The 23569-nt window shown below is 44.7% G+C and overlaps 1 protein-coding gene across 1 annotated transcript in view; it reads right to left on the bottom strand.

Moving 5' to 3' along the window:
- The window catches only part of LOC142255722 (uncharacterized), a 126892-nt gene extending 126836 nt beyond the window's left edge, over positions 1-56 (bottom strand). Inside the window, exon 1 of the mRNA XM_075327179.1 lies at positions 14-56. Coding sequence (XP_075183294.1) covers positions 14-56 — 43 coding nt within the window. The remainder of the gene's footprint in view (positions 1-13) is intronic.
- Positions 57-23569: the final 23513 nt, after the last annotated feature.

Consider the following 23569-nt stretch of genomic DNA (forward strand, 5'->3'; position numbering starts at 1 on the left):
TGACAATATTTACCCTGACAGATGAGGAGAAGATAAATCTGCTTCATAGGGTCCATTCTGGATTAGGATTATCTGGAAATCTGATCATAGACATCGAGAAGATGGAAAACACAATAATGTGTTACTGTCATTAGAACGTTCTATTTGTATGTATTTACCTGTTACACGTATATTGTGCTCTATTAGGGGATTACAATCACCTGTGTACCCAAATAATAATGGCTGATGATGATACTGCCCAGCTCAGACCTGGTATATAGAACTCTGAGCGTATCCTCAAAAAATGCTGATTGGTCTGTTACGTGACCCCATATAACAAGGAACACCAGTAAATATAGTGAAAGCTCAGTTATTATGATTGTTATATAACTGTCTATTATTCTCTTAGTCTGACCCATCAGTCTCAGGAAATTATACAATTACATTTGTTATTATTATTATTATTATTATTATTATTATTATTATTATGTTATATTTTTATTATTATTATTATTATTTTTGTTTTTTGTAGTAGTATTAATAATAATAAATAATAATAATAATATATTCATAATAATAATACATTATAAATATAAAAATAATAATAATATTTTATAATGTATTATTATTATGATTGTTATTATTATTATTATTATTATTATTATTATTATTTTATATTGTACAAAAAGGTGGCCCGATTCTAACGCATCGGGTATTCTAGAATGTATTGTGTAGTTAATGTATGATTTGTGTTATATATATAGATGTTATTGTGTGTAGTTGCCAAGTGTTTGTGTAGGCGCTGTAAATGTTCTGGGTGTTGTCTGGGTGTGGCGGGGGGTGAGAGCGGTGTTGTTTGTGTATTCCGTTGTTTGTGGAGCGCTGTGTGTCTGCAGCGTTGTGTGTGTGTGGTGCTGTGTGTGATGCGCGGTTTGTGTGGGTGTGTGTGTGTGTTGTAGGAGTAGTCCTGGGGGAGAGGAGTATAATAGGAGGAGTAGTCCTGGGGGGAGAGGAGTATAATAGGAGGAGTAGTCCTGGGGGGAGAGGAGTATAATAGGAGGAGTAGTCCTGGGGGGAGAGGAGTATAATAGGAGGAGTAGTCCTGGGGGGAGAGGAGTCTAATAGGAGGAGTAGTCCTGGGGAGAGAGGAGTATAATAGGAAGAGTAGTCCTGGGGGGAGAGGAGTATAATAGGAGGAGTAGTCCTGGAGGGAGAGAGGAGGATAATATCAGGAGTAGTCCTGAGGGGAGGGGAGTATAATAGGAGGAGTAGTCCTGGAGGTGAGGAGTATAATAGGAGGAGTAGTCCTGGGGAGAGAGGAGGATAATAGGAGGAGTAGTCCTGGGGAGAGAGGAGTCTAATAGGAGGAGTAGTCCTGGGGGAAGGAGTATAATAGGAGGAGTAGTCCTGGCGAGAGAGGAGGATAATAGGAGGAGTAGTCCTGGGGAGAGAGGAGTATAATAGGAGGAGTAGTCCTGTGGGGAGAGGAGTATAATAGGAGAAGTAGTCCTGGGGGAGAGGAGTATAATAGGAGGAGTAGTCCTGGGGGGAGAGGAGGATAATAGGAGGAGTAGTCGTGGAGCTGAGGAGTATAATAGGAGGAGTAGTCCTGGGGAGAGAGGAATATAATAGGAGGAGTAGTCCTGGGGGGAGGAGGATAATAGGAGGAGTAGTCCTGGGGGAAGAAGAGGATAATAGGAGAAGTAGTCCTGGGGAGAGAGGCGTCTAATAGGAGGAGTAGTCATGGAGGTGAGGAGTATAATAGGAGGAGTAGTCCTGGGGAGAGAGGAGGATAATAGGAGGAGTAGTCGTGGAGCTGAGGAGTATAATAGGAGGAGTAGTCCTGGGGAGAGAGCAATATAATAGGAGGAGTAGTCCTGGGGAGAGAGGAGGATAATAGGAGGAGTAGTCTTGGGGAGAGAGGAGTATAATAGGAGGAGTAGTCCTGGGGAGAGAGGAGTATAATAGGAGCAGTAGTTCTGGGGAGAGAGGAGTATAATAGGAGGAGTAGTCCTGGGGGAGAGCAGGATAATAGGAGGAGTAGTCCTGGGGGGAGAGGAGTATAATAGGAGGAGTAGTCCTGGGGGAGAGCAGGATAATAGGAGGAGTAGTCCTGGGGGGAGAGGAGGATAATAGGAGGAGAAGTCCTGGGGAGAGAGGAGTATAATAGGAGGAGTAGTCCTGGGGAGAGAGGAGTATAATAGGAGCAGTAGTTCTGGGGAGAGAGGAGGATAATAGGAGGAGTAGTCCTGGGGGAGAGCAGGATAATAGGAGGAGTAGTCCTGGGGGGAGAGGAGTATAATAGGAGTAGTCCTGAGGGGAGAGGAGTCTAATAGGAGGAGTAGTCCTGGGGGGAGGTGTCTAATAGGAGGAGTAGTCCTTGGGAGGAGGTGTCTAATAGGTGGAGTAATCCTGGGGGGAGGTGTCTAATAGGTGGAGTAGTCCTGAGGGGGAGGTGTATAGGTGCCCACAGCGCACGGAGGGCGTGGCCATGTGGGCACAGCTTGCCGGGGGCATGGCCGAGCCGAGCCAAGCGGCCAATGCGACGGTTGTCACTGTAATAACGTCATTTTGGAGCAAGACAGAGAGACAGACAGAATAAGGCAATTATATATATATAGATTATTATTATTTTATATTTTTTATTTTATTATTATTATTAATATTATTATTATCATTATTTTTGTTGGATTCTGAGAAGATGGCAGCTCTATTACACAGCTAATATCTTACTACAATAAAAGTGGCTGGAGCTGAGTTCTGATTAATTAACTAAGTAAATGCTGCTGCTAATCTCTAGATAGTGGCATTTATATGGCAGGATCGCGGGCACCACACGCCCTAGATATGATCGACCACCCGTGAAGCCCAGCCATGTGCTGTATATTGTAGGATAACCACAATCTGGTCATATATTACAATACCACAGTTGCAGTAGTGGGTACGGAAAGTCTTCACACCCCTTTACATTTTTCACTCTTTGTTTCATTGCAGATAATTGATAAATTTAAAAATGTTCATTTTTTCTCATTAATGTGCACTGTCCCCCATCCCCCGTCTTGACAGAGAAAAACATAAATGTAGATTTTTTTGCAAATCAATTAAAGAAGAAAAACTGAAATATTGAAGCAGCGGTAGTTACAGATATACCAGACCCCACAATAAGCCTAACTTATGGATCCTATAGTATAAAACCAACAGATTTATGGAGACACTGAATAAATCATTACTTACATGTCTGAGCGCTATCTCTTGAATATGAGGAGGGAGTGACTTGGTTATTTCCTAAAATATGCAACTTCCTCTATTGCAGATGATTTCAAAAATGTTATTTTACACAGAATCTGATGAATTTTGTTACCTCTTTTGAACCTTGGTGTGAAAAAATTAAAATGAAGTTGTCTGATGATGGACATTGATCTCCACTAATGTGTCATTGCCCCCAATGTCCACTCTATGGGGGTTTCCGTCAGTAATCTGACAGATGTCAACTTGTTAGGAAAGCCAGAATAAAAATAGAACAATCACCAATTAGACTTTGGTGTCATATATTTTGCTACTGTTTTAACCACTTAAAACTTCACTTACACAAGACTCTAACTTATTAATATAACTTATATGACTTTATATAATATATAATAAACACGTTAAATAGATCCCTCTGTGTGTAATGACTCTATATAATATTTAGGAATAGATCCCTCTGTGTGTAATGACTCTATATAATATATAGGAATAGATCCCTCTGTGTGTAATGACACTATATAATATTTAGGAATAGATCCCTCTCTGTGTAATGACTATATATAATATATAGGAATAGATCCCTCTGTGTGTAATGACTGTATATAATATATAGGAATAGATCCCTCTGTGTATAATGACTATATATAATATATAATATATTGGAATAGATCCCTCTGTGTGTAATGACTCTATATAATATTTAGGAATAGATCCCTCTCTGTGTAATGACTATATATAAGATAGGAATAGATCCCTCTGTGTATAATGATTCTATATAATATATAATAAACATGTGAAATAGATTCCTCTGTATGTACTGACTCTATATAATATACAGGAATAGATCCCTCTGTGTGTAATGAGTTCATATAAAATATATTAAACACGTAAAATAGATCCCTCTGTGTGTAATGACTCTATATAATATATAATAAACACGTAAAATAGATCTCTCTGTGTGCAATGACTTCATATAATAAACACGTGAAATAGATCCCTCTGTGTGTAATGACTTCATATAATATATAATAAACACGTGAAATAGATCCCTCTGTGTGTAATGACTATATAATATATAATAGACACATGAAATAGATCCCTCTGTGTTTAATGACTCTATATAATATATAGAAATAGATCCCTCTGTGTATAATGGCTCTATATAATATATAGGAATTGATCCCTCTGTGTGTAATGACTCCATATAATATGTAGCAATAGATCCCCCTGTGTGTAATGACTCTATATAATATATAGCAATAGATCCCCCTGTGTGTAATGACTCTATATAACATATAGGAATAGATCCTGCTGTGTGTAATGACTCTATATAATATATAGGAATAGATCCCTCTGTGTGTAATGACTCTATATAATATATAGGAATAGATCCCTCTGTGTGTAATGACTCTATAAAATATATAATAGACACATGAAATAGATCCCTCTGTGTTTAATGACTCTATATAATATATAGAAATAGAGCCCTCTGTGTATAATGGCTCTATATAATATATAGGAATTGATCCCTCTGTGTGTAATGACTCCATATAATATATAGCAATAGATCCCCCTGTGTATAATGGCTCTATATAATATATAGGAATTGATCCCTCTGTGTGTAATGACTCCATATAATATATAGGAATAGATCACTCTGTGTGTAATGGCTCTATATAATATATAGGAATAGATCACTCTGTGGGAATGACTCTATATAATATATGCGTTTCCTTTTTGTATTGAATTACTGAAATAAATTAAGTGATTAATTAACTAAATTAACTGATGATATTCTAATTTATTGAGATGCACCTGCATATGGCATCAGATGATTACACTGTTTTTGATGTCAGTAGTTACAATTTTGATAGACACTAATGAGCATGCACTCCACTTGTGGAATTTGTAGTAAACATATAGTTGATAGATTTCCAGTTGTAAATTATGAAAAATTACCTTCATACCGAGTTCTCCAACTACAATGAGAGACAACTCTATTGCATGCAAGTGATTTAGCAATTTCCTTAGGTGGCCGCGGGTAACCTCAGTGACAGATCAGCTGATCGCGCGGCTGTCTTCATTACCTGCGTGGAGGTGACCGGAGCGGCGGTGTCTTCTGCTGCTCCTGTCACCTCCATGCAGCAGAGCTGGACGCGACGCTGGAGGACTGTGGAGTACGCCGGACATGGAGGGTTTGTCGGGGTTAATAAATTGGTAATGAGGGAATGTGTTTGTGTTTTTTATTTCTAATAAAGGATTTTTTCATGTGTGTGTGTTTTTTTACTGTCACTTACAGATTAATCATGGAAGGTGTCTCATAGACGCCTGACATGATTAATCTAGGACTTATTGGCAGCTATGGGCTGCCAATAACTCCTTATTACCCCGATTTGCCAACGCACCAGGGCAAATCGGGAAGAGCCGGGTACAGTCCCAGAACTGTCGCATATAATGTATGCGGCAATTCTGGGCGGCTGTTGGCTGATATTGTTAGGCTGGGGGGCTCCCCATAACGTGGAGCTCCCCATCCTGAGAATACCAGCCTTCAGCCGTATGGCTTTATCTGGCTGGTTTTAAAATTGGGGGGGACCGCACGCCGTTTTTTTTAATTATTTAATTATTTATTTCAATACACAGTATAGACACGCCCACCGGCTGCTGTGATTGGGTGCAGTGTGACAGCTGTCACTCAGCGTGGGGGCGTGTCTCACTGTAACCAATCATAGGCGCCGGTGGGCGGGGAAAGCAGGGAATACGAAATTGTTTAATGGGCGGCCGGCTTTTTCAAAACAGTAAAAGCCGCCGGAGCAGTGTGAATGCCGTGCAGCGCCGGGGATCGGGGATTGGTGAGTATGAGAGAGGGCTGCTAACTTTAGGAATTTAGGAGATTAGCGGTCACCGGTGAATCCTTCACTGGTGACCGCTAATCAGGACGCGGCACAGACAGAGCCGCAGCATGACCGTGAAGTCGGGTGAAGTTCACCCGAGTTCATTCTGACAGTGCGGCTCTGTCTGTGTCTGCTGTCATCTGCCATTCAGCTCTGCTACATGGCTGTCTGTGTCTGCTGTCATCTGCCATTCAGCTCTGTACATGACTGTCTGTGTCTGCTGTCAGCGGCCATGTAGCAGAGCTGAATGGCAGATGACATAGTAAAAACGCATCCCTACACATTACACACGCTTGGCAAGTCAATAAAAAAAAAAAAAAAAAAGGTGCCCAATGCATACGTCACAGAACACATGATCTAAAGGATCGCACACAAAATTGAGCAATTTAACATAGACTACTAACGCTCGTGTGACAGCAAATGAACGACCAACGTGAAATCTCATAGATCCCGTATGCAACCTGGGCGTGTCACATCGCAAATGCGATTGTACAACTAATTGCAACGTGTAAAGTGGGCTTAAAAATAGCAGCCAACATCAGAATTTCCACAACAATTAGATGTGACAATTATGACCCTTTACCCAGCCCATCTCAATTGCTCTGATGCGGCTGCAATCAGGGTAATATAAGAGGTTAAGGACAGCTGTGATTTGTCAGCTGTCATCAAGCCGGGTAAATGTCTATGAGACTTCCCATTATTAACCCTGTAAGTAAAAAAAAAAAACAACACAAACACAAAGAGAAAAATCCTTTATTTAAAAAAAAAAAATCACCCGCTTTAACCAATTTATTAACTCCAAAAACACTCCTGGAAGTCCAATATAATACACACAAGGTTACACAACAATCCTGGCTCAGCTACTTCTGAAGCTCCAGTGCGTGGTCACATTAGAAAATGTGACCACTCACTGCAACTGTCAGGGACACACTGACTGAGATAGAGCTATGAGCAGTGACATCACTGAGTTCACCTGAGGTCACAGCTAGAAGTTCCCACGGTACTGCAGCTGTGACCTCAGGTGAGCTGACCTGAGGTGAAATCATTGTATTCCGTGACCTCACCTTCTGTGAAGTCATTGAACTCAATGTCAGATTACTGGATTAGGCAATGTGTGCACCAAATCTGCATCCTGGCAAAAAAGCATCAAAACAACATCAAAACTGCATCGCGTTCAGATGCATTTTTTGCTAGAAGATGCAGATTTGGTGCAGTAATTTAGTGTATAAGTTCCAGCACCAAATTTGTATCTCCTGGCAAAAAAAATGCAGTTTAAGTGTGGTTTTCTGCCAGAAAGTGCAGAATGTGTGCAGAAATGTTTGCACCAGATTTCTGCACCAAATCTGCATCTCTTGGCAAAAAAACCCCACGGTTCTCTGCCCGGAGATGCAGGTCTCATTGAACTTAATGAATGCACCTCAGGTGAGGTCACTGGGTTCAATAAGTTCATCTGAGGTGAGTTTACCAGTGGTCACAGGTGATGGACTGTGGAAACCTCCAGCTATGATTGTAGGTAAACTCAATAATGCTACTGCTCACAGCTGTGACTCAGTCAGTGTCTGCCTGAAGCCGCAGTGGATGGTCAAATTTTCTAGTGGGCTTGTGCGCTGCAACATCAGTATGTAGCAGTGACGGTATCGTTGCAGGATTTTGTATGGATTACATTGGATCTGCAAGGGTTTTTTGGGGGGTTAATAAAGGGGTAAAAGAGGGTGTGTATTTTATTTCTGTGTACAGCAAAAAGACAGAAAATCAAATCAGATTACCAACCTTATCACAACAAAAGAAAGCAGACACTAACTGATAAATGATCGAGACATGATTTGGTTATTCAACTCACAAAGCACCCTAGTAAGTGTAGTGGTGCGTCGTCTCATCAACACTAGATATACATGGCGCAATCTCATCCATATGTTGATGTGTCAGATAAGCTATCCTCTGTCTTGAATCCAGAACTTTCTGGAGAAGGGTCGGGAGAGGCACACTCTGTCCCTGTTAGGGTATTCTAGTCCTCTACACCCCAGAGCTCCTGTCCTCACAAGGACAGTCCACATCTGGTACTATGCATAACTGTTCCTGTTAAAGCCCCAAGCATCGCCATTCATGGGACTTCATATGGATTATGTCGGATCTGCAAGGGTGTTTTTAAGTTAATAAAATGATGAAAGAGGGTGTGTGTATTTTATTTCAAATAAATTATTTTTTTTGGTGTTTTATTTCTTTTCACTTACAGGATTAGTAATGGGGGGGCTGATAGATTCCTCCCCATTACTAATCCAGGGCTTGATGGCAGCTGACAAATCACAGCTGTCATGACCCCTTATATATTATAATGATTGCCATGCCACTGCACTAGGGTAATTGGGATGTACCGGATAAAATGCCGTAATTGTCACATCTAACAGATCCAACAATTCTGAGCAGCGAAGGGCTGGTATTTTTTGGCTGGGGGGGGGCCCTATCCATGGCTCCTCCAATCTTGATAATACTAGCCCCACCTGCTTGCTTTTCCGTGACTGGATATCAACAATGGGGAGACCCTACATCTTTTTCTTTCCCTATATTTTGTTATCCAGCCATGGTAAAGCTCACAGGTGGGATCTGCAGCATGCAGCTGTTGTTTTACCCACTCTATCAAGTATGGCAGGAGCTTACCTCATTTATTTATTTCTTTTTACACTACTATACAGCAAACTGACTGCAACTAATCACAGATGCGAACACAGGGTGAGGGGCGTGTATAGCAATCTGTACCCAATCACAGACACTGGCACAGAGCGTGGGTGGGGGGAGCAGTGAATATTGATGAACCTTAATAAGCAGGCCTGGAAAAGTGTCTGACTACAGTGTGATCCTCCAGGAAACAAAGTATGTATACAGTAACTATCCTGCTCTTACTACCATTTAATTTTCATTTGCAGCCCCCTGGTGCTTACTACAGCCTTCTTATCCAAATTGACTTGAATGGGGTTTGTTGTTCGGGGTCAAGTTTGGACGTTGATCTCGAATTTTGTCTAGTTCATGCTGATTCAGCAAATCCAAATATCCATAGATTCACTCATCACTACTTATGAATAAAATGTTTTTGCAATTTCATGTGGGCAAATTCAGCAAAATGGCCGACTGCATGATAATTGCCTGAGTCAATAGTGCGAAGTGGCCGAGTATAAAGCTGTCCATTGAATCGGGATTGAAATCTTTCATTTTTGAATGGCAACCAATGTGACGCACCATTACTCAGGGGAATGTTAAGGGTTGTCTTGTACCCAATGGGTCTGTTATTGTCATGCAATTTCTTGACCAATAATAGAGGTGACACACCATTTTTCTCCAAAAATAGGACACTGTCATTTTATTTTTGGCCCCGAAAAATGTGCTAGAACTTATTTTTGCTAGGGCTAATTGTCAGGGAAACATGGGGTGGGGGTAAATTTACCCCCCAAAAAAGCCAACCCCCCCTTCGCAGGACACTCATACTTACCAGACCCTGGATGTTTGCATCACTCCCAGGTCCTCCTGAGATCTTTGGCAGGTAATCCCAGCAGGTACGCTCCACAGCGGTCCTCCATTGTTTCCGGCTGGCACACTCACACCCATCAGATTGCGTACTAACACAGACATACACACACACATCAAATTGAACACACACATCAGATTGCACAATCACACACACACACATCATCTGGTGATATCTGTTGCTTCCAGCCGGCAGGGGAACCTGGGACGCAATTCGAGGATCTGCTGTGGAACGCATGAAGGACCTGCGGTGGAACCTATTGACATACATTGTTTGACAACTGCAGATCACACAATACACCACATTGCATGATTTACAGTTAAAATAAGTTTTCAATCCAATTTTCCTGTTGGTAGTTTAACCTCCATCATAGCTAACATATATGGTACAATTGTCACATGGATATGTTCCTCGTAGTTTGGCTTCCCTTCCCAAACCATTTATGGGTCATTTAAAGTGGCTAGAGGTAACCAAATCCTTGAGATTTTTCGCTTTTCATCTTCGATTGTGCCGATATGTGGGCACCAATCTGGATTCGCTTAGTAAAATATCCCAATTCTGCTGTAAATCTTTGTACACCTCCCTCCACTGATTGTGATATGTTTGTAATGAGGTTCCCCGTATACATGGTATTTTGTACTGTCGGTTTCAAGAGGTCTTCATGATTGACTGCTTCAGAATATCTATAGGCTCTCAAGATGACTCCACGAGGATACCCCCTATCTTTCAATCTCTGAGTCAAGTCCTGTACTTGAGCACGGAAATTCTGCTGGTTAGCGCAATTTCTAGTAACTTTAATAAACTAATCTTTTTGTATACCATTACGTACATGCAGAGAATGAAAACTGTCATAGTATGACATATTGTTTGATGATGTAGGTCTATAATAAAGTGATGTACTGATGGTAGAGTTATCCGCAGTCATCTTTAGGTCAAGGAACTCCACAGATGTCTGAAATTTCTTCAAGGCCCTTGGATTTCATGGGTTGTTGTTCAAAGATTTTATAAATACATCACAGCCCTCCGATATTCCTGTCCAAAATAGGATATCGTCTATAAACCTATACCATCTCATGACATTTTGGAATGGTTCAAGTGCACGTACATATTGCTCCTCCCACCACCCAAAAAACAAGCTGACGTAATAGGGTGCACATCTGGCCCCAATTGCTGTTCCAGACGTTTTCTTGAAGAACACCCTATCAAACATGAAATAGCTGTTGTTAAGCATCAATTCCAGCAGACCCAATAGAAAAAAGCCATGTTTTCTATCTTGTGAGGTATGAAGATTGAAAAAAATATGTCACCGCTTCTAAACCAAGGTCATGACTAATGATAGTATAAAGGGATTCTACATCTAGAGAGACCAACCATGTTTGTGGGGATATATAGAGGTCTCGTAGTTGTTGTATCAGGTGAGTAGAATGCCGAATGTATGTGATACGCCCGCCCCAGGGCCGGGGGCACTCGGAACCGGGCTGGACTACTCCTACTCCGGGGATGTCAGCGGTGGCGGGGGTCTGGCTCCATGACCCTGGGGGTGTCTTTTAATAATAAAGGGGAGATGATGATGGGAGTTGTAGTTAATATTTAATAAAATTCATGACGCCACCTGTGGTATTTTGCAGCAATGAGGCCGCGGCTGCGCTGTAGGTTCCCCGGGGCAGTTGGGGATGGCGCAGCTGAGGTGATCTCTTGCTCCCCACAGGTGGAGCGGGTCCCCGGGGCACAGTGTCAAAGTCTGTTTTGGGAGCCTGATGGACTTCAGGGTGCGGGGCTGGGATACGGATAATAACAGACCAACACAGCAGTGTTTTTACCTTCTTCCTTTTACTCTGCAACAACCAGTGAAGTCCTGGGAGACCGGTACAGATGGTGGTAGTGATCCGGTTGGCCTGGAAGCAGTTGGGGGGTTTCTCCCTGGCCAGGTGAGTATTGAGGCCTTCTCCCTACACTTTCTGCTCCTCTACAGGACCCCGCTGCGTTAGTTCGATGGAGGCCCTCTCTGCTGGGACTTGTGGTACTACCCGTTCCCGTATGGTAGGCTGCGCGGGCCTTCACTGATGCCACTCTGCTGGAGACAACACCGGGCCCCTCAAGTGCGGCTGTAACTTCAGGTTGTTTCGGGGCCAGGAGACCTGCAGTCCTCCGGCCCTTCGCATTCGGTTACCGAGACTCAAGCACCCTGGCAACAATGGACTCCGATGTCCGGTTTTTAGCGTTTTCTTCTCAGGCAAGCCGGTTCAGCTCTGCTCTCCCCTGAATCTTCCTCCTGTGCCTCTCTGCAGACCTCGCTTTTCTGGGCTGAGCTATCTTAGCCCCAGGCTCCAGCTTGCATGTCCGCACTACTCCAGTTCCTCACTCCATTGGACTACTGTCAACTGTCACTTTTCTCTATGACTGAAAACTCACTCTGACCAGATCTGGCTGGTTCTAATTGGTTCTCCTCACTACCTCACTAACTCCTCTCCCAGGTCAGAGCTCCCCCTGCTGACCCGAGTAGGAACTGCATTGTTTGTAGGTAATTACTAGAGATGAGCGAACCGGTCGTGGTTCGGCTCGAGTTTGGTTCGCCGAACGGAGGTCCCGTTCGAGTTCGGTTCGTCGAGCATTCGACGAACCAAACTCGAACCGCATAGGAAACAATGGCAGGCATTCATAAACACATAAAAACACCTAGAAAACACCCTCAAAGGTGTCCAAAAGGTGACAAACAACTCACAACACAACACAAACACATGGGAAAGTGACAAGGACATATAACAGTGTTTCTCAACTCCAGTCCTCAAGACCCACCAACAGATCATGTTTTCAGGTTTTCCTCAATCAGGTTTCAGGCTTTCATTAATGTTGCACAGGTGATGGAATTATTCCTTGTCTAATATTGAGGAAAGCCTGAAAACATGATCTGTTGATGGGTCTTAAGTACTGGAGTTGAGAAACACTGACATATACTCATGCGAAAACAAAAGAGCTGGACAAGGAAAAAGAGGAGGAGACACAGATATAGGCATGGCACGCCCTTCTAAAATCATGTAAAACACCGCAAGGTGACTCCAAGCGGAGTCTCCTTTTTTTCCAAAAATTGGGCCACACACACACCCACCCCTTCAGTGGCAGCATTTGTGCCTCAGTAGTACACTTCACAGCTAGATTTGCATCAAGCACATTCAAAAATATGCCATTCTTAACCGTCCCCAGGATGACACCAGGGTAGGTAGCAAAGTCTTTGCTGAACCATGACTTGTTCATCTTGGCTCTTTTTAAAAACAATGTAAGCAAGGGTTACTCCAAGCGGAGTCTCCCTTTTTTCCAAAAATTGGGCCCCACAGACACCCCATCAGTGGCAGCACTTGTGCCCTAGTTGCAAACAGCATGTTTTGATTTGCATCAAGCACATTCAAAAATACGCCATTCTTAACCGTCCCCAGGATGACACCGGGGTAGGTAGCAAAGTCTTTGCTGAACCATGACTTGTTCATCTTGGCTCCTTTTAAAAAACACAGCAAGCAAGGGTTACTCCAAGCGGAGTCTCCCTTTTTTCCAAAAATTGGGCCCCACAGACACCCCATCAGTGGCAGCACTTGTGCCCTAGTTGCAAACAGGATGTTTTGATTTGCATCAAGCACATTCAAAAATACGCCATAATTAACCGTCCCCAGCATGACACCGGGGTAGGTAGCTAAGTCTTTCCTGATCCCAGCTCTGTTCATCTTGGCTCCTTTTTTAAAACACTGTAAGCAAGGGTTACTCCAAGCGGAGTCTCCCTTTTTTCCAAAAATTGGGCCACACAGACACCCCATCAGTGGCAGCACTTGTGCCCTAGTTGCAAACAGGATGTTTTGATTTGCATCAAGCACATTCCAAATCCACAAGCATTTACTCTCCCCAGGATGACACCGGGGTAGTAAATTCCTGGTGGATCCATGACTTGTTCATTTTGATGAACGTCAGTCTGTCCACATTGTCACTGGACAGACGCGTGCGCTTATCTGTCAGCACACACCCAGCAGCAGTGAAGACACGTTCAGAGACAACGCTGGCAGCTGGACACGACAAAATCTCCAAGGCGTAAGTGGAGAGCTCTGGCCATTTTTCAAGATTTGAAGCCCAAAATTAGCAAGGCTCCATTTGCAAAGTCATGGCATCGATGTTCATTTGGAGATACTCCTGTATCATCCTCTCCAGCCGTTGACTATGTGTCAGACTTGTTGTCTCAGGTGGCCTTGCAAAGGAGGGTCTAAAAAAATTATGAAAAGATTCAATAAAATTAGATATGGATCAGATACGGTGCTACTGGTACGAGTAGACTGTTGATGATGATGAGACCGTCCCATGTTTGTCAAGTTACAACTGGGAGATTCACTCCCTGCACCTGCACGGTTGTTTGGTGTAAAAGCCGAGCTAAGATCGAGTAACAGCTTCTGCTGATACTCCTGCATACGTGCGTCCCTTTCTATGGCTGGAATTATGTCACAAAATTTGGACTTTTACCGGGGATCTAATAGTGTGGCAAGCCAGTAGTCATCATCACTTCTAATTTTGACAATGCGAGGGTCATGTTGGAGGTAGTGCAACAAGAAGGCACTCATGTGTCTTGCGCTGCCATGCGGACCAAGTCCACGCTGTGTTTGTGGCATAGAGGTGCTAACCGTTCTTTCTTCCTCTGACATCTCCCCCCAACCTCTTTCAACTGAAATTTGACCAAGGTCTCCCTCATCCGCTGAGTCTTCCATGTCCATGGACAGTTCGTCCTCCATTTCTTCATGTTCTCCTGCACCTTCCTCAATATTTCGCCTGCTACCATGCGCCCTTGTTGATCCCTGTCCCCCATGGTCCCATGCCTGCCGCATTGGTGATGATGAACGTCTGGACCTTGGTGATGTTGTCTCTTGCGCATATGAATCCTCCTGTAGTTCCTCCCGTTCTTGTTGTCCCACCCCCTGACTCCGAATAGTGTTTAGCGTGTGCTCCAGGATGTAAATGACTGGAATTGTCATGCTGATAATGGCATTTTCAGCGCTAAACATATTCGTCGCTATGTCGAAACTGTGCAGAAGGGTGCATAGGTCCTTGATCTGAGACCACTCCATCAGGTTGATCTGCCCCACCTCTGCATCTCGTTGGCCCAGGCTATACGTCATGACGTATTGCACCAGGGCTCGACGGTGCTGCCACAGTCGCTGTAACAAGTGGAGAGTCGAATTCCAGCGTGTCGGCACATCGCATTTCAGGCGATGAACCGGCAGGCCGAAAGACTTCTGGAGTGATGCAAGTCACTCAGCAGCGGTGGTTGAACGGCGGAAGTGAGCAGACAGTTTTCGTGCCCTGTTCAGAAGGCCATCTAGGCCGGGATAGTGTGTTAAAAATTGCTGGACAACAAGGTTCAACACGTGAGCCATACAAGGCACGTGTGTCACCTTGCCCAGGCGAAGGGCCGCACCCAGGTTTGAAGCATTGTCGCACACGGCCTTACCAGGCTGCAGGTTGAGTAGAGACAACCATTTATTAAACTCAGTCTCCAGAGCTGCCCACAACTCAGCCGCTGTGTGACTCTTATTTCCAAGACATTTCAAGCTAAAAACCGCCTGATGCCATTGCGCTCTGCTGCCAGCATAGTAATGAGGGGTGCGTGATTCCTTCTGCGCAGTTAGAACGCTGGTGGCCTGACCAGGCAGGCTTGGGGCGGAGGTGGAGGACCCAGACGAGGTGGAGGAGGCAGAAGCAGTGGCGGAACTTGGACAGACAGAGGATTGACACACAAGTCGTGGGGACGGCAAGACTTGTGCAACAGACCCTTCACCATCTATCACCATAGTTACCCAGTGCCCAGTCAGCGACATGTAACGTCCCTGTCCATGCTTACTGGTCCAAGTATCGGTGGTGAAATGCACCCGTTGACACACAGAGTTTCTCAAGGAAGCGGTGATGTTGTGTGCGACATGCTGGTGTAGCGCAGGCACACCTTTCTTAGAGAAGTAGTGGCGACTGGGCATCTGGTACTGGGGCACAGCGACAGACATAAGGTCTCTAAAATCCTGTGTGTCCACCAGGCGGAAAGGCAGCATTTATGTAGCCAAGAGCTTACAGAGGGATAGAGTCAACCTTTTAGCTTTGTCATGCGTCGCAGGAAATGGCATTTTATTTGTACATATCTGAGGGACAGAGATCTGGCTGCTGTGTGTAGACGGTGGTGTCCCTAGAAAAATGCAGGTTTGTGAGGAAAGTGCAGCATAGACATGATGTTGCCTTCATCCAACGTTGGTGCTATCGATGTCTGAGAGAGAGCTGTACACACGCACTTGTTTCCCCTTCCAAACCAACTGACGACCAACCAAGCAAACTGCCTGTTGCGGTTACAGTGGTGGAAGTTGTGCGTGGAAAACCAGGTGTGACAGCTGTCCCCACAGTCCTAGAAGATGAAGAGCGCGCGGATGCACTGGAAGGGCAGGCGGTGGATGGTTCGCTCCGCTAGGCCGCATTGCAGCACGGTGAGCTTCCCACTGGGACAAATGATATTTATTCATGTGATGATTCATGGAATAAGTTGTCAAACTGCTGAGGTTTTGCCCTCTACTAACAGAATCACGACAAATTTTACAGATCACATAATTTTGGCGATCTTTTGCTATGTCAAAAAAGGATCAGGCTAGGCATGGCTTAGAGGGCATGCGACCTGCTAATCCACCCCGACTAGTGCTCAGAGGCAGAGTGGTGGCTGAGGATGCAGTTGTAGACGTGCTACCAGTGCTCCGACTCTGTCCAGGAAGGCGCAAGGTAACTTCATCGTCGGTTGCATCCTCCTCCACCGCCTCTGTTGACCTCCTCGAGTGCCTGACTGTGGGTTGACAGTAGGTGGGATCTAGAACTTCCTCATCCATTGTTGCGTTTGCACTCCCCTCACCCTCAGACCGAGCCTCTTCTTGCCCTGACAGAATATTTAAGTTGTCATCCCAATCTGGTATCTGCGTCTCATCGTCATCAGTATGTTCCTCATTGTCTATAACAACAGGTGTTACAGTTTGTGAAAAAGGGTCAACATTATGCTCAGAAACTTGGTCCTCACGGCCTGAATCAGAGTCACAAAGGTTCTGGGCATCACTGCAGACCATTTCCTGGTCTGTACTCACTGTAGCTTGGGAGCAGACCTCTGATTCCCAGGCTATAGTGTGACTGAACAGCTCTGCAGACTCAGCCATCTCAGTTCCACCATACTGTGCAGGGCGGATGGAGACTTCAGAGCTGGGAGAAAGCAAGTGTGATTGGGTAGACAACTCAGAGGACTGGTGTTTTTTGGATGCGGTAGTTGAGGTGGAGGAGAGGGCACTTGTTGGACCACTTGAGATCCATTCAAGCATTTTCCTTTTTTGGCCATCATCTACCTTTGTTCCAGTTGTTCGTGTCCGTAAAAAAGGGAGCACATCAGATTGTCCACGGTAAGTAGTAGACATCTTACTTTTGCTGGAAGATGGTCTATCTTCAGCAGATGTTAATGGAGCTTTGCCACCTTCCCCACGGACAAACCCTTTTTTTCCTTTTCCACCACGCCTCTTCCCCTTTCCACCAGCATCTGTCATTTTGCCACTCATTTTGATTGCGACAAGATTGTGCACTTAAAATGTGGTAGTAAAAATTGAGAGGTGGTGTAGATTGCAGCGGTGGTCTAGCTTTATTAACAGCAGAATAAACAACAATAACTATCCCTGACAATGCAACTACGGCCCTTAAACTGGCAGTATAGTTTGCTAGTATAATGGCTTAGTAACAATGAGTTTGAGTGTGCAATGCAGAGGTGCTGCAAATAGATTTGCACTAGTGGGACACTAATGGAAGTCCAACTGCCACTTTTAGGATGCCACTAAGTTTACTCAGTGTTTGCTACTATAATGGCTTAGTAACAATGAGTTTGAGTGTGCAATGCAGTGGTGCTGCAAATATCTTTGCACCAGTGGGAAAATAATGAAGTCCAACTGCCACTTTTAGGATGCCACTAAGTTTCCTCAGTGTTTGCTAGTATAATGGCTTAGTAACAATGAGTTTGAGTATACAATGCAGAGGTTCTGCAAATAGATTTGCACTAGTGGGACACTAATGGAAGTCCAATAAGCCACTTTTAGGATGCCACTAAGTTTACTCAGTGTTTGCTAGTATAATGGCTTAGTAACAATGAATTTAAATGTGCAATGCAGAGGTGCTGCAAATAGATTTGCACCAGTGGGACACTAATGGAAGTCCAACAGCCACTTTTAGGATGTCACTAAGTTTACTCAGTGTTTGCTAGTATAATGGCATAGTAACAATGAGTTTGAGTGTGCAATGCAGAGGTGCTGCACATAGATTTGCACCAGTGGGACACTAATGGAACTCCAACAGCCACTTTTAGGATGCCACTAAGTTTACTCAGTGTTTGCTAGTATAATGGCATAGAAACAATGAGTTTGAGTGTGCAATGCAGAGGTGCTGCAAATAGATTTGCACTAGTGGGGCACTAATGGAAGTCCAACAGCCACTTTTAGGATGCCACTAAGTTTCCTCAGTGTTTGCTAGTATAATGGCTTAGTAACAATGAGCTTGAGTGTGCAAAGGGCAGGAGGGTACAGTGGCAGGGTTGTTGGTCAGCGAAGAGGAAAGGAAGCCTCACTTTCTATTCCTCCTAATGGGGAAATGCAGCGAGGAAATCCCTGACCTTAGCTACACAGACGCTGTCATCTTGTGTAGCTGTTAAAATCTATTTTCACGGACCTGACTGTCACCTATGGCTCTGACCCTGCCGGTATAAGGCCTTACAAGGGCTAATAGAAACTTCTATCCCTATTCTGTATAGCGCTGTGTGTAGAGCGTACACAGCAATATCGGAGACAGGAGCTACGCCAGCGGTGACTGACACCCAGACGCAGAAGGCAGATAATGGCGTCCAGACGGGCAGATGCCCGTATTTATAATGCAGGGACATATGACATGGACATCCTATCACACATGCCGTTGCTTCTCTGGCTAAAAGTCCACTTAGCTGTGTGTGTGTCTGGGATTGGCTGACATGCTGGCCCGCCCCACTACACGCGCGCACTTAGGGAAGGAAGACAAGGGAAAAAAAAAATGGCGATCGTCATTATCCCAGCAGCAGTGATCTGAATGCGCTGTTCCCGCACACTATACACTGAAATTTCATAATAGTGTGAGTCACAGAGTGACTTACACTATTACAGCGGAAAGCCAGCTAGTAATTAGCTTGGCTTTTTGCTGCTAGAACCGTTCTCGAACGTATCTAGAACTATCGAGCTTTAGCAAAAAGCTCGAGTTCTAGTTCGATCTAGAACAGCCCCCAAAATCACTTGAACCGCGAACTGGAGAACCACGAACCGCGAACCGCGCTCAACTCTCCTGATCAAGAGCCAGAAGCGGCGCATGCGCAGATGAGATTTTGAGCTGAGAGCTACATTTGCGCATGCGAAGACTCTGGGCACCATTATTTGACTCCCGCATCGCCAACAGAGCATCTGGGACACCCGCCAGATCGCTTTTTTCCACACAGCCTCCATCGCAGTCAGCACAGCTCACACCACAGCCAGAACAGACTGCCCCGCAGCCAGTACAGCCCACCCTGCAGCCAGCACAGCCCCCACCATAGCCAGCACAGCTAGCACAGCTCCCACCGTAGCCAGCACATTCCCCAATACAGCTAACACAGCCCCCCCACAACCAGCACAGCCCCCACCGCAGCCAGAACAGCCCCTACCACAGCCAGCACAGCCCCTACCACAGCCATCACAGCACCCTGCAGCCAGCACAGCACCATTCTTCACCTCCTGGTAAGCTACATTCACATTATAAGACTCACCCCTCATTTTCCTCCCAAATTTTTGGGAGAAAAAGTGCGTCCTATAATCTGAAAACTACGGTAAATTAAAATCTTATCCAATCTGTTTATTAATCGCTTTAAAATTGTCAGAGCCATTTCTCTCCATTGACCTGAGTGGTTAGTTGGGAGAGATAGCTGTTGGCTGTATACTCATCACATGTATGTGCTGGGAAAGCTTAATAATATTCTGCCAATCGACCAATGTCTTCTCAGTAAAGGCCCTGTCACACACAGAGATAAATCTGCGGCAGATCTGTGGTTGCAGTGAAATTGTGGACAATCAGTGGCAGGTTTGTGGCTGTGTACAAATGGAACAATATGTCCATGATTTCACTGCAACCACAGATCTGCCAAAGATTTATCTGTGTGTGTGACAGGGCCTTAAGTCTTCAAGATGAGAGCCATTAGTAATCAGTCTATCATATGTTACTCAGACTTTTATCCAAGGGCAGAAAACTCATAAGGAGGCACAGTAGGATTTTAACATCACTGCCAATTGGCACATTGACGTTAAAAATAAAACTACTGAGGACTTGACCTTTTTAAACTAGGCTTCCTCTTTCATTTTTGAATTTTCGAAATATACAAAGCCTTTACAATGAATTCAATTGATTATTAATTTACCTACAGATTAAATGTCCCTATCTTACTCTTAAATATTATAGAAGGGCCTTAATTCTTAAGGTAAATGTGACCTATCAGGTCGTCACAGGGTATTGTGCAATAATCCCTTCTGCACAGTATCTGCATCCTCCTTGGTTACGGGTCCCTGGCCTTTGGTGTTGCTAAGAACAAGCCAATCAAAAATCTTAGAAACACTCTGCACTACACCCATCAGACACACCAATGGGTAGCCTGAAGGCAATAGGGCCGGTTGGTTTCGGAGGGTCAAGAGTGTCAGGAGCAAGGCAGTTGAGTGGTGACTCTCGTGAGGATAGGTCACAGGACGGTTGAAGGAGGTTAAGAGCTGGGCTCCTTGAGAATACTAGGTGGCAGACGTTGGTCTGGGCCTGGTAGGAGCTGGAACCCCGGTCGCAGGGGATCGTGACAAGGGGCACGGAACTGCAGAGGAGGGAAGCCGGCGGCCTTGTGCCATCTCCGAGCAGGGGCCAGGGCACGACGGGTATGTGGACCCTAGGCCGGGAAGTAGCTTCAAGCGTACTGGTAATTCACCCGAGGAGGATGGAGCCTTCAAGATTTGTTCTCCACCCGCTCCAAAATCGGGGTACTAGCGCAACGAGGGGGATAGGACTTTCCTAATATACATTCCAGAAAATCCCAAGCGTGAACCCTGAGAGCAAGCTCACTCCGTTAGCCATACGGGTGAGCGGAACCCAACTAGTTCTACACTACAGGGGCCAATCAATAGAAAGGTGCCAAGGAAAAGGTCACAGGCTAACAAGCAACACCAACGGGCACGGGATCCAGGCGTGCTCCCTCCCTCCTGCAGCGGTGTTCAGAACTTTGGTTTACAAGTTGTCGGTGTCAGCGTTATTGGACTGAGTACGCAGTGCCTCTTACCTCCCCAACGGTATCTCTTCGCCACCATCACTGAGCCCCTGGGCATTCCCCCTACCTAAACACCTGGCTGCCATTCCATCATCACCGGGTGCTTCCTGCGGCAGCGGTGGTACTCCACCTTACCACGCACCGTGGGTGGCGTCACGAACTGTACACCTACCACTCCCCTGTAAATACCCCCTTTTTGTTTTGAGTGGCTGCATGACCCCCGGGTCCGGAGACCCCTCGAGCCACCACGGATTCGGATCCGAGCAGCAGTTCTGGCTGCTGACACGGGGGCGGTACATACCGATGTAGCAAGGCTCAGTCCAGGAAGAGCAATCCACAAAGGGTCAATTGATATTGGTATGATGATTATTCATTCAAAGAAAGGGTACAACAATTCAAAGTAAATGGTCAGCCATGCTACACAGTTAATCAGTATTAGAATTCCTAAATGTATAAAGTACAAATCTGAATTTAGACTTTCCATGATGGTAGATACTTGGTGTGTTTTAAAAAATATGAAAAAAAATTAAAAAAACAAAAGTTCAAATCACCCCCCTTTTGCCCCATTGAAAATAAAACAATTAAAAAATTAAAAAAATAAACCTATTTGCTTTTGCCTCATTCAGAAATGCCCGATCTATCAAAATGTAAAATCAATTAATCTGATCAGTACACTGCGTAGCGAGAATTAATCCAAACGCTAAAATTAAGTTTTTTGGTTGCCGCAACATTTCTTTAAAATGGAATAACAGCATAACTACATAATAATAGCACAATCAAAAATACCAGCTCAAGACACAAAAAATAAGTCATCCCTGAGCCCCAGATTCCGAAAAATAAGAACTTTACAGGTCTTGGAAAATGGCAACAAAAGCGCTACTCTTTTTTTGGACAAAAGTCAGAATTTTTTCTCACTACTTAGATAAAATCAAAACTATACATGTTTGGCATCTACAAACCCGTACCGACCTGAGGCATGATATGGACATGTCAGTTTTACCATATAGTGAACATGGTGAATTAAAGATCCAAAAACAATGGTGCCATTTCACTTTTTTTGCAATTTCACCGAACTTGTAATTTTTTTCCCATTTTCCGGTACACTATATGGTAAAACTAATAAACTCATCCAACAGTACAACTCGTCCCACAAAAAAACAACAACCTCATATTAATGGAAAAATAAAAAAAGTTATGGCTCGTCCAAGAAAAGGAGGGAAAAACTAAAACAAAAAATCGCCTGGGGTGAAGGGGTTAAATTCAAACTAAATTAAAAATGTCTGTGAGTCAAATTATGTGTGGGTGGAGTAAAGGCCGCTTGACATGCAGCGACATCGCTAACGAGATGTTGTTGGGGGTCACGGAATTCGTGAGGCACATCCGGCCTCGTTAGCGATGTCGTTGCGTGTGAAATGCAATAACGACCGTTAACGATCAAAATTACTCACCTTATCGTTGATCGTTGACGCGTCGTTCCTTTCCCGAATATCTTTGTTGTTCGTCGTTCCTGCGGTATCACACATCGCTGTGTGTGACACCACAGGAACGAGGAACTACATTGTACTTGCGGCCGCCGGCAATGAGGAAGGAAGGAGGTGGGCGGGATGTCCGGCCGCTCATCTCCGCCCCTCCGCTTCTATTGGACGGCTGCCGTGTGATGTCACTCTGACGCCGCATGAACTGCCAAGGAGGTGGTTTGCCGTCCACAGCGACGTTGCAGGGAAGGTAAGCCCGTGTGACGGGTGTTAACGATGTTGTGCGCCATGGGCAGCAATTTGCCCGTGATGCACAACCGACGGGGGCGAGTACGATCACTTGCGATATCGATACCGATATTGCAGCGTGTAAAGCGGCCTTAAGTGGAAATCACAGGATTTCTCAATGAGTCTTGTGAGTTTTTAAACTTTTGCAAAACACTGAATGAAATTATTTTAGAAAGCCTCAAAGAGGAAACCGGAGACATCGATTTAAAGAAAAATCATCTTCTGTTGGTAAAAGTGTGTAACATATAGCAGGTTAATCTGGAAGAAACATTCTGGGAGAATGTTGTTTTCATAAATAAGGGGCAGATTCATCAAATCTTTTACACCAGAAAATTGACACAAAGGCTTTGAAAAAGTCAAAATATTGTGAACATTTGCCACATTTTTGCCAGTTTTAATCAATTCCGCCAAAATGGGCAGAGTTGAAGAGCAGCTAAGTGTCATGATTCATGCATGGCACTGTCATCCCTGAGCCGCCGGTGCATGTATCCTGCCTCCGGGGTTTAGTCACATGGGAGGTGCCTGTTCGTTCTGGCCTCGTTCCCGAGGTCACACCGCCATATCTTGGTGCTGTTACCTCCGTGACAATGCCAGTGATAGTTCCCGCTCTGCAGCGTGGACAACTGATTCCCATGAGTCTGACTCTGATCCATCCTGCTACCCAGTTACCTCTCCCAGACCTGTGTCCTCCTTGTACTGTTTGTCCACCCTGTCTGCCTGACTTCGGTCCCCTCTCGTGTCTCTGTCACCCTGTCTGCCTGACCCTGTTCCCGTCATGTGTCTCCATCACCCTGTCTGCCTGACC

Source organism: Anomaloglossus baeobatrachus, chromosome 11, assembly GCF_048569485.1.
Source record: "Anomaloglossus baeobatrachus isolate aAnoBae1 chromosome 11, aAnoBae1.hap1, whole genome shotgun sequence".
In the NCBI taxonomy this organism is placed as follows: Eukaryota; Metazoa; Chordata; class Amphibia; order Anura; family Aromobatidae; genus Anomaloglossus; species Anomaloglossus baeobatrachus.